The 15689-nt window shown below is 37.9% G+C and overlaps 1 protein-coding gene across 2 annotated transcripts in view; it reads right to left on the bottom strand.

The window, feature by feature from the left end:
- Positions 1 to 13216, bottom strand: part of LOC114645899 (src substrate cortactin-like) — an 87658-nt gene extending 74442 nt beyond the window's left edge. For both annotated transcript variants that reach the window (XM_028793810.2, XM_028793811.2), the window contains exons 1-2: positions 13070 to 13216; positions 239 to 322 (exon numbers count right to left, since the gene is read on the bottom strand). In XM_028793810.2, coding sequence (XP_028649643.1) covers positions 239 to 322 — 84 coding nt within the window. In that variant the 5' untranslated portion in view covers positions 13070 to 13216. The remainder of the gene's footprint in view (positions 1 to 238; positions 323 to 13069) is intronic.
- Between the last annotated feature and the right edge of the window lie 2473 nt (positions 13217 to 15689).

Below are 15689 nucleotides of genomic sequence, written 5' to 3'. Positions count from 1 at the left end.
AAAAAGTTGAATTTTAATTCCTAATAAATGGAAAAGAGCTGCACTTAAGACAACATTGGCTAGAGTGCTTGCAAAACACCAACTGGCATATAAGATAGTTAGTATAACTAAGTAACAAACCACTCCAGTCAAACAGTTTTTAATTAGACTCTAAAAGGCAGACTTTCCCACATTCATCAAAAGAATAAGAATGTTTAACAGTATCCCATACTGAGCAAATACACACAAAGTTACGTACCACAAAATCAGGGTCTGTCTCCCAATCATCACCTCCATCATCTACAGTAACAGAAAGGGAGCGTCCAGCTGATGCTTTCCACATCTGGGAACATAAAATGCTGATGTAACTGAAAGCAAGTACTAATGCAAGGTAAAACAACAATTAGTGATGGCATTGCTATCGTAAAAACATGCAGTTTTAGCTTAGATTAAAAAAATATGACTCTTTTTCAAATTAAATATCAATTCTTGGTCTTGCTTCACAAAAACCACTGTAGTACAACTATTGTAAGCTCAGACAACATACTGTTACAAATACTGTCACCCACTAGGGCTGACTTACAGCTGCCAAACAATCTAAACTACACATCTCTGAACATATTTATGTTACTTAACTACTGGATTACCATTCAGATACGAAATATAAAAAGAGTCTCACACTTCACAAGAAACTGAAATAACAGAAGTAAAAAGCGTAAAAATACATAATATGGTTTACAAAATAAACTTACATTTCAATTTAAAATTACATCTAAACAAACCAAAAGCATTTCTTTTTGAACACTGATGAAATACATTTTAATTAAGTATTTTTAGTCATGTCTCTGAATGAAAAAATGAGCGTGACACTTCTCTCCTACTGAAAAGAATAGGCGCTCACAAGTAAACTTAAGTATGCATTTGCAGTCCAATGAAGGAAAAGTGTGTTTATTTTTCCTGTTTGCACATGATCAATGCACTTACTGTGTTATTGTAGGCTACTACACAGGAAGGCTCAGCGACTTCCATTTCCCCGACACAAACAATGACTGATGCTACATTGTGAACAGTGCCTGTCCTTACACTCAATCACAATCATTTTATCTTTCTGCCATGCAGCTACTGTCCATCAAGCAGAAGCTTCACAGTAACAGGTGTTTTTTTTTAAAACTATCTAAATGGGCTGCATATGTGCATCTGTCCTTGTTGTAACATTTTTTTTCAACTTTGACAAAAACAAGTACAGCACCCTATCGTTAACTGTGATTTCATTTTTTTGATGAATTTATAAAGTGTTTAGGGTAGATTCTTTAATACGGTAGATAACTTTTAAAAGGCAGTCATTGAAAGTATCAACTTTTTGGTGGCTGCACATACTATAGCGTGCTATTCTGAACATGTGTAGTAGACAGCTTTACTCCGGGGGTAAGGAGATGTTAATGTATTATAGTATTTAGACTCTGAAGCATTAGACATTATTTCTCTACCAATTAATTAACCCCTTCACCGCTCTCTGCCGGATATATCCGGCACCGTTGTTTTAATGCTAACGCCATACTGCCGGAATTATCCGGCACATTTGCCTGTGGTTATATGAATGCCTGGCAAGTAGTATAACTGACGGTTTGGCGTGGGTATTATTACTACGTTGTATTTCGACAAGTCTGTGGTTGTTTTGGCCGGTCATGTGACGTGATTCGCATGTAACAGCTGTGAATATGGCGAAATGTAAACTGACTTCAAGTGAGGCTTTGCAGGCGATTTTGGACAGTTCTGATCATGATTGTAGCAGTTCTGAAGAAGATTTTAGTGACAATGATGAGCAGCAACGTGCGCTGCATGATATTGTGAATGAAGACGCATCGGATGACGGCGCTGAGTGGGTGTATCCCCAGCATCTCAGCTGGGCTGCTGCCCGTGGTGAACTACCTTTTCTGCATTTGTTTGAGGCAACATGTGGCTTTATTGTTGATGTAAACAATTACACTGCTGAGCAGTTTTATGAGCTGTTTGTGTCACCTGATTTGATCAGACATTTTGTTCATCAGACAAATCTGTATACAGCACAGTTTATTGAGAAAAATCCCAATTTACCTCCACATTCCCGTGTTCGTGCTTGGTTTGACACTGATGAAAACGAAATGAAAAAATTCATTGGGATTTTGATGTTGATGGGAATAATCAGAAAACCAGATATTGAGATGTACTGGTCTACAGATCCTATGTATGCAACACCTATTTTTGCAGCTGTCATGACACGTAACCGATTCTCTTTGCTGCTGAAATTCTTTCATTTGAATGACAACAGAAACGAGCCAGATAAGAAAGATCCAAACCGCGACCACTTGTTCAAGCTACGTCCTTTGATTGATCATTTATTTGAAGCATTTCAGTTGCCCTACATGCCAGGACCGTCAGTTGCAGTTGATGAAAGTTTATTGTCGTGGAAGGGCCGCTTACAGTTTCGACAGTATCTACCATTGAAAAGGGCACGGTTTGGTATTAAGATGTTTTGCTTAGCTGAGAATTCAGGTTACATTTATAGATTTCGTGTATACACTGGCAACTTGCACAACATTTAGTGGTCAATACTGCTTGAATAAATGTAAAAAATGTAAAAAAAATGTAAAAAAGTAAAAAAACAAAAATTGTTCAGATTTCGCCTGGCGTGGGGAATATTTAGGGAGTTGGCGGTTAAAGGGTTAATAATAAGATTGTCTAGGGCTGTCAAATTATACAAAAATAAGGGACTGAATGTTAAATGCACTCATTACATTAGTTACCACCCCCCTGCTCCCTCCTTCAGCGCCACCGTTTTTTTTTTTTTTTTGGATCTTTGGAGGCAAAAAAGTGAAGTCAGTGCCCATCTATATTTTATATAAGTCGAGGCACAGTGAGTCTATTTGTATTTCATAAATGGAGTTCCTAAATATTGTAAATGCTGTATTGTAATCTTTCACTTTCATTAACAGGAACGTACACTTAAAAATTCTTCTACTAAGTAAAAATAATGTACATCAAAAGTTTAAAACAAATCACAAGAAGCAAAAACAATATTTCTAGGGCCCTGAAAAGGTGTTTAAAACTGTTGCCTGTGCACTAGTTAACCAAAAAGAAGAGCAGTAGAAAAATTTGCCTGTTTTATAATTGACAAAACAAACTAACAAGTAAAATTTATAAAAATGCTGACCATGGAAGAGATATGCAAAACACATTGGAGCAGAGCATGTCTGGAGTAACACAAAACCAAGATTAACCTGAAGGCATTATGGAAGAAGTATAGCACTATCTAAAAGAATCTCTAATACACAGTAAGTCAGGCAACCCTTCTGCGTGCTGGTGGCTCAGATGGAACCACTTTAAGTACCTCTCTGTTTAAACCAGTGGTTTTCAAACTCAGCCCTGGAGACCCCTTGTGGCTGCAAGTTTTTGTTTCAACCAACTTCTGTTTTTTCCATTGGACTCCTAGACTCATTAAATGAGTCATTATTTCCCACTTTCTGTGTTGGGGGTCAATGCAGGAATTACAAAACTAAGTTTGGTAACTCTATATTAAAAAGTACTAAGCAAATATATATTTAATACTGCATTGAAGTACATGGTCACAGTCTTACTGCATATGGCAATACAGTAAGCAATTTTAACATTTAATGGTGCATTTTGACTAGTTATAAGTGTATTGTGATGAGTCAAATTACACCTTAGATATCCAAGATTGAAGTCTGGCTAGTCGACATACAAATATATTTTGAATAGAAATAAATACATACATACATACTTCAATATTGAATGGTCAGAATGCAAACAGAGACATCTATAATCAACTTTTTTATTAAATGCAAAAAAGGAATGTTTCCCTTTCACCAATATGGAACTTTTAATTAGAGGAGTGGTTCTTGAATTCCGCTAAGGAGACCCCATGGGGCTGCTGTGTTTACCTTTTAATTTTATCTCTAACTGATCTAAATTTAATTAACAGGTCTTTTATTGCCTCTTCCCTTATTCAGTGTTCAGAATAATACAGCTGTGTTTTTTTACAATTGATAAGACACTTAGAAATATTTGTATTTTTGCTATAGCTTTAAATGCTTAACTGTCTCTTATTGTTTTCCTATTAATTAGCCCTTTTCTGTGTAGTTTGCTCCTGCAATTGTTTTCTAATAAAGACAAGCAGAAGATATACCTGGCAAGTGACACTGAATGCTGAAAGGCCTCAGCCACTTCACTGTCAGGCATATCGACATGATCAATATTAAATAATGGATTAAATAACCAGAAAACCTGGAGAAGCACAATGAAAGTTAAATGAAGAAAATCTTAAAAACAAAGAAAAAAAAATCAAAACATTAAATTATCTCCATGTAACATACATAAATGCTTGCCACATCCTAAAAAATTACAAAAGCATAGTATAGTAATTGTTACACTGAAAAATAATGGCTTATTTAATCAGGCTAGGAGTTTCATTAAAAACAAACATTTGTTGTAACAGAAATCCACAGCCAGAAGAATTTAAGTTTGAGAATCACTAAATTAGTGATATCTATAATTATATTTTGACTCTAATGTTCAAAAGAAAGATAAAACGGTTAAAGCGCAAATATCCATAGAACAGAAACTAGTTAGAATTTACCATTTACAAGTGAACATATGGGCACTAAAGGGCAGACCTGATGTAAATATAGCTTAATTCAATGAATGAAACAATTACAAATAAAATGTATAGGTGGCAGCTCAATAAAACTGAATGAATCAAGCAAGATTTAGCTTTTTTTTCCAACTGGCTGTTGATTAATTACTCGAGAATTGCAATGCTATGGGTTGAAGATGAAAAATGTATCTTCCACAAACAGTCAAAACTAAATTACAGCATTGTTGCCATAAGAGACTTGTTTGAAAAAAATATTTTATTGGCACCCAGTTAAAAAGATAGATTATGAACACTTAATGACTTACACTGCAAACACAAGAAAACACCTCTATCAATAGCAGAGTTGTTAACAGCAGATACCAAAGAGTAATATTCATGGCTTTGTCAGATTAAAACCGAGCTACATCACACAGCTCAAAACACCTACCTGCACAAACCACAGCCCTCATTCCTTAACCTGCATGCTATTAGAGCATATGATTTTGTAGTGCCACCTGTCCTATTCAGCTGATCTACCCATTTACGGAGAAATCCATGAATAGTCTATTTTAACTACATTACAAAGAATTCTGCGGGACCCTCATCAAAAGTTATATCACTGAAACAACATACTTGCCCATCAGATTAACAAAATTACTACGCTAACTAGGAACTTTTCATCCTCAGAATAACTGACTACTGCTAGCCCTAGTTCACCATTTTAAGCTGTACAGCTAAAGAGAAAAGAGGCAATTAGAAAAGACTGAATCCAAATGGTTTTATGTACTTATTCAAAACAATTTGTGAGGAAAACACAGACAATTCACAAATGTTTTGGTTTCCCATTCATTTTCACTGAGGCCCTGCTTTATTCTGCTCTTGCCCCATGCTCATACTGTATATTTAGTTGATAGCTAATCTTAACTTCTGCTCTGAGAAAATATCACTGATATCACTCTAAATTTATATAAGGTAGTATAGTTTTGTCAGACTGAGGCAAAAATAGCCATTACAGATTATTCAAATCGAATGTATATTTTTTTAGATTTTTTTTTATTTTGGAAAAACTATGAACTCTTCAATTTAAATCAAAACAGCATTTTTTTCCAGTTACATATGAATATGCTAGATTATTACACATGCATTAAACTTAAAAACCTGTCACTCATACCTGAATTTCACCATATATCCATCCACCATCTAATCCTCTTATCAAGTTCAGAGTACAGTGGCTAGTGGCAATCCTGGAAATATTAGGCCCAAGGCTGGAAATAACACCAATAAGATACCAGTCCATCAAATGGCAAACTCTTAAACACACCAAACATCATTTTAAAAATTGCCATATGGCTTAAGAAACTACAGGCCTTTAGGATGTGTGAAGAAACCCCACACAGATGTAAGAAAAAAGTAAACACCACAAAGAGGCATTGCTGAGGCCCAGATTTTTCCCAAGAATCAGAATCTGTGAGGCACTACAGTTAACCACTGTATAACCATACCACCTTTATTTGTACTAACTCAGTCCTGAACAACTGCAGTAGTTTTTGGTCTTTAGCCATTAAACAAGTGCCTTTCAAAACAATTACAGGTGGTTAAGGTTATTTTACCAGTAAAAAAATAACACTATTTCTTTAACAGTGCCAGTGTGAAAGGTGTCCTGATGGCTTGGATAACAGGCACATGGCGTCCATGTAACATTCGAATTGGAAAATTCATCTCACTGCAATTTGCCTAGGCATTTTCCAATGAACCAAGCTATCTGGAAAGGAGGCTGATATTTTTCATTACTACCTTACATTTTATAAAAGACATCTACAGTACCAGTCAAAAGTTTGGATACACCAAGATATTGTCATGTTTTTGTTAAAAATGAATACATTTTTTAATTAAGATATGAATAAATTGATTAAACCACTTAGGCCCATGTTATCCCGTTGGCAGGACACTGCCATTACTTTTCAAAACTGTTTTTGTATGCTGCAAGAGACACACAATTCAATCAAAATCAACAGTTGCATTTTTAAATACTCATGGTTGTCTTCTTCCACAAAAATCATGTATTCAAGTTGTCTGCACTCTTTCATTAGTAAGATATGCAATTGCACATGTATATACCAAAGGAGACAGTGCATCACAGCTGACAAAATTTGCTTTATCAAAGACCCCACCTGTGTCCAGCTATAAAAAGTGAAGTTCTCATTGGTATTGGACAGCTGAGGTCCATACCATTTCAAAGATGTACAGTGGTCTATAATTTGTCATTAATACTACATGTCACAGATGTGACCAAAAGGAATGAAATAAATTGGGTTTCAGGAAGCGCAGCTTTACGCATCATTACGCATGTTACCACTAAGCTCCGGTGACAGTGCAGCAGTGAGAACATGGTGATAGCTTGGTTGATTGTGAAATAACATTTGTAGTCTGTACTAGGGAAATGTCTTCTTTTTTAAAACAAAAAAAACAAACAAACATACAACTGAGGGAGTTCTAGGAATGTTACTGAATGCCATGCATACTGAATTTGAAGGCCATGAATCAGGGTCTTATCACAGTTTTGACTCTCCTGATAATGACATGTTTGCCAAAGGACTTATAGCTATGCTTAATTTGTAAGTATTGCTTTTAGTTAAACTTTGAACCTGAACCTTGTCAGGAGGCAGTCCATGTATCATGGGTTTAATCATCATACCTGGATGCTGCTTACTGCAAGTGCTCCCTTTGTTAATTTTCTGAGCAGTGCTCATCCAATTTCAACTTTGAGTAATGGCAATGTTAGCTTTTACACTGTATCCATGTCACTTGAAATTACATGGGGGACCCCCACTGAGGCCTGCTCTTCAACTGAATGGCAACGTGTTGCAGCACTCATAATAATTTAACGGGGGATCGCCGTTCTATCAAATTTACTTGTTTTGAGGCATTCGAAGTTTCATGGGGACACTCCAGGAAGAAACTTTCCAGTTATCTTACGTTCCAATACCTGTATTCTTTTGCCTATTTGTTCCTTTTCTTTTTAGTTGCCAGCTTCATATATTGCATTTTCTTTGAAACCCTGCCACTTAAGCCTGGAATTTTTATTGTTGCAGATGACACTGGTATTTGGCATGTATTTAAGGAAGAATCCAACTGAGGACATGGATGATGGATGTCTGCTCTAATGCAGTTGTGTAGCTTGGATTTCCCCTTCTTTGTCTATCCTCTCAAGATGGTAATACATGGTTTTGTATGAAACTTTAAGTTATTTAGCAATCTGTTACATGGAATAACCTTTGATTAAAAAAAAAAAAAAAAAAAAAAAAAAAAAAAAAACTGACATGCTTCTTGAAAAAGTGGTTTCATTTCAGCAATTTTTAGGAATGCCAGTACAATTCAACCCAAGGGAACAAAATAACAGGTTTCAGCAATGCTAATGCAATTACAAAGGTTTCTCTAACAACCAATTAGAATTTAAACATGACTAATTAAGGATAAGCTAAGGGATTTTACCATATAATAATGAACAGTGAATAATAAACCAAAAATTAGTCATTTCAAATAGTCATAGCTATTAGAAACACTTGAAATGTAATGGTTGTATTTTTAAATCAATTTCGTGGTATAGTGATGGAAAAAATATAAATTTCTTTCAAAATCATGAAAATTTCCTTGTTTTTCCAACAATTATTGTTGTGATTAAATTACAACCAAACCCATAAACCCTACACTGGTAGTGTATTTTTGTATATCAAACTCATAAAAGATTTTTTTTTAATTATCCATTTGTGAAATTATACTATTACCCCCTTCCAAATTTTCAGACCTAAAACCTGAATCACAGGCGGCATTAATGCTTCATAGCAAGGTTCAGTCTTCTAATCACCTTTCCTATTCCTCTCACAGGCTGCTCTGTAACTGGAGATTTATGGAAGTGCTGAAGTGTTAAGAGAAAATTCATTTACTACAATTTAACTTTTCACAAAGTCTTTAAATAGTAATTTATGAAATGGAGTTCATCTACAGTTAGCAAGGAAGATTCCACCTATGTGACTACATATTTGTTGCTTTTGTCACAACATGTATAAAGTTTACTGTTCAAGAGTTACACATGGCCAGAGGCAAGTATTGCAGTTCAGCTGAAACATGCTCAAAAAAAGCTTGAAGGATAATATTACAGAAAAAAACAAAACAATCTGTTTTCATATTTTTAAAATTTGAAGACAAATCTTATCCAGAATTAAACCAGAAAAAGCAAAGATGCTCTGTTTTTACCTTATTTTAAATATCCATCCATCCATTTTCCAACCCGCTGAATCCAAACACAGGGTCACAGGGGTCTGCTGGAGCCAATCCCAGCCAACACAGGGCACAAGGCAGGAATCAATCCCAGGCAGGGTGCCAACCCACCGCAGGACACACACAAACAAACCCACACACCAAGCACACACTAGGGCCAATTTAGAATCACCAATCCACCTAACCTGCATGTCTTTGGACTGTGGGAGGAAACCGGAGCGCCCGGAGGAAACCCACGCAGACACGGGGAGAACATGCAAACTCCACGCAGGGAGGACCCGGGATGCGAACACAGGTCTCCTAACTGTGAGGCAGCAGCGCTACCACTGCGCCAGCGTGCCGCCCTATTTTAAATATAACAACAGAAAAGTCTAGAAACAATGCACTGGAAATTTAGGCAGTTAAGAAAACACACACAAAGAGTGTAAAGCTACATTTAAACATGTTTGGCTCACTAACAAAATTGTGCTGGGCAAGAGCTTCCAGGCCCCTCAAACAGCAAGGCCACATTTTTGTAAAAGCTGCACATTTTTCAAAATGACTCAGCTCTGGCTTCCAAAAAAGGGGTGTGGGATATGGTGACTGTCTCTGGCTGCAATTCTAGCATTTATCTGCTATGGTATCCCACACCAAGAGACAGTAGAAATATTTTCAAAATGCATGTCTGAAAGAAAAAAGTTCTGTATTTAGTTTTCCACAAGGGTTTTCTAAAAATATATTTCCCAAGGTTTTGTATGACAAGACAATGCTAAAACTGTACAAAACAAATCTATGCAAACCTGCATTAGACTAGGCATGGATTTTTCACACATACTACTTCAGCATTGAACCAATTTATAATGAACCAATTTTTCCTGCCTTGTGCCTGATGCTTGATGAAATAAGTTCCAACTTCCCCACAGCTCTATTCAGGATAACCAGGTTTGGAAAATGGATGGATAATTAAAGCAGCAGCTATTTTTTTTTTTTTTTTTTTTATAGAATTTAATTACAACCAAACCCATAAACCCTTGTTCCTTATTGCTTTACTCAGATCACAGTCCCTTTTGGCCAAAAGAAACCCTGACATCATTTTTCAATTTCCTACCACCTGATGTAAACAAATAATGAGATAATTCCTCCAGTGTACTTTAAAATAAAATGATGAACTTGGTACATTTCTGAGGAACACTCAAACCAACCTTAACATCTTCAAATCATACTTATAGTCATTCATTTTTGTTTTACCTTTGGTAGCACTATCTCAGTTAATTCAGCTCAGTCCTGAAATTGAACCTTATATCAGATTCTTAACTTTGTCCAGTGCTGCCATGTACTTCTTGAAAAATGGAGACAAAGACATCAGAAAACTTTTGATGAGAACAGGCCATTCAGCCCAAAAAAGCTCACCAATTCTATTCACTTAATTCCTCCAAAAACTACACTGAGGCAAGTTGAATTTTGAATGTCCCTCAAGTCCTGCTGTACCTCACACTACGTTTAACTTATTCCATGTGTCTGTAGTAAGGACAACCTTCTTAATGTTTGTGTAAATTTACCTTTAACAAGTTTCAAACTGAGCCACAGAAGGTTTCTTGAACTCGAGCCACTGTACTATTTCCTTTCCTTTTAAACAACTAAACCATTTGTCCTCTTAATCTCCATTTGCCTAAACTGAAAAGGATCAACTCCTTCGGTTTTTCCACCTAACACATCCCCTAAAGTCCCATAATCAGCCTAGTGTATCTTCCCTGAATTTTTTCTAGCTTGTCTAGGTCTTATTTTGAGACCAATTCTGCACACAGTATATATAAAATCCAACATCTGTCTGTCTGCCTACTTTTCACGAGAGAACTACTTAACGCATTTAGATTGGGTTTTTTTCTATAATTTGCTTGAACTTTCCAATTCACTTTTGTGACTTCTCTCATTGTGCTAAGTATTAGAGTTTGCTTGCAGGAGTGATTTACTCGCACTAATCTGAGACAGAGGCTGCGGGCCCAGGGGAGGGGGAGGCAGGACCTCAGGAGTAGGGAGCTGGTTGGGGCCATCCTCACTCATGCGCCAGCCTCCATTCAAGTCACTCTACTTGCTTGTTTATTGATTTTTAAAGTTTGTCCTGTTTCACTACTACGCGGGGGACAGCAAGTTCAAATAACTCATGTCGCATAATACAGTACTTTGCTCAAAACATGCAAAATGCATGCTTTTTTGATAAATATTAGTAGTTACTTCAAGATTAACCGGAGCAAATCATAAACAGGAAACTATAAGCTTCATGGGAGACATTTCTGAACTGAAGACAGGACTCAGTTATAATTTGTTACTAACTCTCACCTATTCTGTTTCTCTTCTTGGTACTCAAATGTGGCAGTTGGTGCCACAGCCCACCTGCCAAGTAATTTTACCTGCCTAAGGTAAAGTCATCCCTGATGGAGGATCGCAGGAATTGTGGGGTAGAGGGGTCCTTTCATCAGATTGGCTGGCCCAGCGCTGTTTCAGCTGGAGAGTCTCCAGGACTCTAAACAAATCCAAATCATATTATGTGATATCATCTACTGTTAAATTCTGCTCCATACTTGTAACATTTTTATTTTTATACTGTATTGAGGATTTGTTCTGTGTATTGTATTGACCCCCTTCTTTTTGACACCCACCCTACCTGGAAAGGGGTCTCTTTTTGAACTGCCTTTCCCAAGGTTTCTTTCATTTTTTCCCTACAATGGGTTTTTGGGAGTTTTTCCTTACAGAGTCAAGGCTGGGGGGCTGTCAAAACCCATGGCACCATTTCTTGTGTGATTTTGGGCTATACAAAAATAAATTGTATTGTATTGTACTCATGACCAAAGAGTGAGGGGAGAGTCAGGTCTTCAGTTCAAAAAGTTACTCCCATGAAGCTTTAAGTTTCCTGATTATGGCGTGCTTTGTTTAACCTAGGTGTAACTATTTAACAATATTCTAGTGAAAAAAATGCATGCATTTTGCATGTTTTGAGCTCTCAACTGGTTAACTGACATGTGGATTATGCAATATTAGTAATGCGAGTTGTTCTCCAATGGGCGTCTTTTCCATGGTTTGACATTGTCTAGTGCTGGTCAGTATTGGGTCCCATTCTATCAGAAACATTACGATGTCTTTTTCCCCATGACAACACAAGATTTTCTCATCTATCAATAAAAACTAAGCAGGGTAGGTAACAAATTAAACATTCTGGGTGCAGTTTTCCTTTAATGTCTTCTAAACACTGCCTGGCAGTTGAAAATAACAAATCCATTATGTCTCCTAGGTCCTTTTAGGCATGATTTCAGGTTTCAGACCACCCATTGTATATTCAAACTTAACATTTATATTTCCTAATACTTTACATTTAGTTACATTAAATTTCTTTGCAAAAGATCTGCCTAAGCGTGTATGTTTTCCAAGTCCCTCTGTAATGGTTCAAGGTTTTCTTGGTATCATCTTCAAATTTAACCAGCTTGTTGTTGATGTTCCTGTCCAGATCACTTATATACATGTGGCCTTGTACTCAAAAGTGTACAATACTGAGTACAATGTATTTCCCAATGGGTTTGCTCACCAAATCTTTTTTTGAAAGTTAAAGTTTATAGTCTGAAGAAGCACATCACCAAGTAGTAGATGTCTGTGGATAATGCAATGAATGGCCCCTGCTACACACACAGACCGTGTAGGAGGTATTTCACACTCGCTCACTGCTCAGACTGGCATCACACACAACACCAGTTTATATTCGAGGAGAGATTAATAGAAACGCTGGACCGCAATTCTGGACGCACGCAATACGAAATTATGGGGGCCATTCAATTGAACAATGGTTTTCATTCAATACGATTAACACTGCGGGTGGGAGCACCTGGGCTACCCTAAAGCGACACGCACGCCTTCAGCGAAGGTAACTCTCCACACTCGGCCCCCTCCTCTCCTCGCCACTCCCTGTCTGGCTGACCGGCAGTCCCTTCAATGTATAAGCACAATCTCGGATCCCAACGCCCAATTTCCTGCTAGATAACTGAAGCGCAAACCGGGCCGGGGCTTTAACCAACGGTGAGCTCTTCTCACACACCAGCGACGCCCAAATTCCAGAGCGTAGCTCGCCGTCACCTATAAATAAAAAGACAGCGCAGAGGCTTTTTGCTCCTTTCACCCTGTCAAGCTGTGGTGGCCGTGCGCTTTTGTGCCACTCACCTTGTTTTATCTTTCTTTTCCTTGGTGCACGACCGGGTAGGACAGATGCAGCACACTCCTCTCCGCTCCACTTCAAACTCCACAGTATTTCCCTGCTTGCTTGTCCCGCCGCTTCCGGTTTTTCCACAAAGCCAACTTCCTGTTACGCAGCGACCGCGACAGGCTGGAGAAGTCCCTGGGACTGGGAGGAAAGGCGAATTGAGACCCACCCAAAATGTCAAAATGGAGGTCTTTAGAAAAGAAGCGATCGTCTGCACCAGTTCGGTAATTACACATTGAATTAATCTTAAGGACATTTGAGAGGCGCAGAATGCGAACCACATGTGTTAGGACTGTGCCGGTGGTGTAGAGAGGAGGCTCGTGCGCTCAGTCATCTTTAGGGCGATGCGGTCTGGAGCGCCAGTACGGTGCGAAGCCCTTATGCATAGCACGGATGTACTTTTGTAGAGGAGGTTATCCGGGCAGTAAGTGCTCATTTGCTCTTCAAAGCATGTAGCATTAAAATCCACGCAAACAGTAATGACAAGGACATCTTGTGTTTTAAAAGCAAGTCTCTATTTTACTTGACCTCCCCAAAGAAGTGTTTTAAAAGCGAGTCTCTATTTTACTTGGCCTCCCTAAAGATGTAGCAATTTTAGCACACTGTTGTATATATTTTTTTTCAAGCAATCCTGTGGCACAGTCATCCAAGACTCTAGTTCAGGGGTGGGAAAGTCCAGTCCTGGAGGGCTGCAATGGCTGCAGGTTTTCATTCTAACCCTTTTCCTAATCAGTGATCAGTTCTCAATGCTAATTAATTATTTTTCCCATCATTTTAATAGCCCTGTGTTTAAGGATTCAGTGATCTGAATTATTTTCTTCATTAAATGACAAACAGAAATCAAATGTGAAACAAAGTCAACAGTTGACCAGCTAAATTGGGGCTTCAAACTCCCACTAATTTCACTCCAACCAGTTTCTTAATGAGAAGCCAATTCTTGCTGTTATTTAAACTTGTTATTTAATTCTATGGCTTGTTGCTGCTCTCATTCTGACACAGCAGACATTTCCATAACTGTTGATTTTCTGTTGTTTCTGAGAACATTGTCAAAATGTTTTGAGGACCTGAGAGATCAACCTTACTGAGACTTTCACCTTTCTTTATTTTCTGATATTGTGTGATGGACACGGGTGAGCTGGTTATGTGGCACCTTGATTTGTGTCTCATTATTGTTTGGCAGCTAATTAAAGAAAAAGAAACAACTAAGGGGCCTGAATCAAGTAAATTAAAACTAAGGCAAAAGAAGTTAACTAGCAGCAAAAACTAATGAAGAAGATGGTTAGAATGAAAACCTGCAGCCACTGCGGCACTTCAGGACTGGAGTTTGCCACCCCTGCTCTAGTTGGATTTGTCATTATTCTTATTTTCCTTCTGTTTTGTATTCTTATTCCCTATCCAAGCAAGTTGCCATTTAGACTCTTTTAAGATGGCCAGTCTAGTATTGTTAGTGTTCCATTTGCAGCTTTTTGCTCCCACTAGGTTTTAATTTTATTTACAGTGTGTTAGAGATCATTATTAAGCTGAGAGGTAATGTTTTTGTCAATAAATCTTTCCCCCAAACAAATTAAAGACCTTTATTGTAACCTCCACTGAATAGTGATTTGTTTGTGCCACAATGACACCTGGGGAGTATATACAGGCAATAAAATAATAAGATGATGTATAATAAATAAATTAAATAAAAAAGAGCAGCAGAACAATGGTCTGGTGTGCACAGTGCAAAAACACTGTGTTAGATGTATACTAGATTGTATTACACAACAGCAAAAATGTAGAGAGCAGTACACTTGTAACATACAGCAGAATTGCATGTAAACCAGCAGGTGAGTACAGTCCAAGGCAGGTAAGTTCAAGTTACCAAGAATTCAATCACCTTATAGCCTGGAAGGTCTAAGAGATGGTTTATGGATGTGGTGAGAGAGGACATGCAGGTGATGGGTGTGACGTAGCAAGATGTAGAGGACAGGAAGACATGGAACAAGATGATCCGCTGTGGCAACCCCTAATGGGAGCAGCCGAAAGAAGAAAAAGACAGCCTGGGCAAAGAAGCTGTCCCTAAAGCGGGTGAAGCATATGCCCAGCCTTCTGTAGCAAGAGAAAACAGGATGAGCTGGATGGCTGGCATTAGTGATGCTGGATTCAGCTCTCTTCAGACATCTGGTGGAGTAGATGGTATGAAGCCATGGAAGGTCCATCCCAATTATTTTTGAAGCTGCACAAACAGTCCTTTAGAGGAGTGTGCTATCCTGGCAAGTCAGGGTACCAAACCACATGTGATGCATCAAGTCAGGATACTTTCAGCAGTGCAGCGTTATAGGTTTACTAGTACTGAATATTGGTTTCCATCTCAAAGGTCAGAGAAAAAGAGCCTTCAGTAAGCTTTTTTGAGGCTGAAGGTGGTGTTGACAGACCGCAGAATACAGTTGGTAACATCCAGGAACTTGAAAATGCTAGTTGTCTGGTTGGGGGAGCCGTTGATAGTGAGTAGAGAGTGATTGTCTTTGTTCCACCTGAAGTCAAAAATGACCTCTTTTTTTTGTTGACGTTCAGGGATAGCTGATGAGTTAAAATCTATTCATA

Source organism: Erpetoichthys calabaricus, chromosome 2 (genome assembly GCF_900747795.2).
Source record: "Erpetoichthys calabaricus chromosome 2, fErpCal1.3, whole genome shotgun sequence".
In the NCBI taxonomy this organism is placed as follows: Eukaryota; Metazoa; Chordata; class Cladistia; order Polypteriformes; family Polypteridae; genus Erpetoichthys; species Erpetoichthys calabaricus.
The sequence above is the reverse complement of the archived record's forward strand: the minus strand, read 5'-3'. Positions and strand labels throughout refer to the sequence as shown.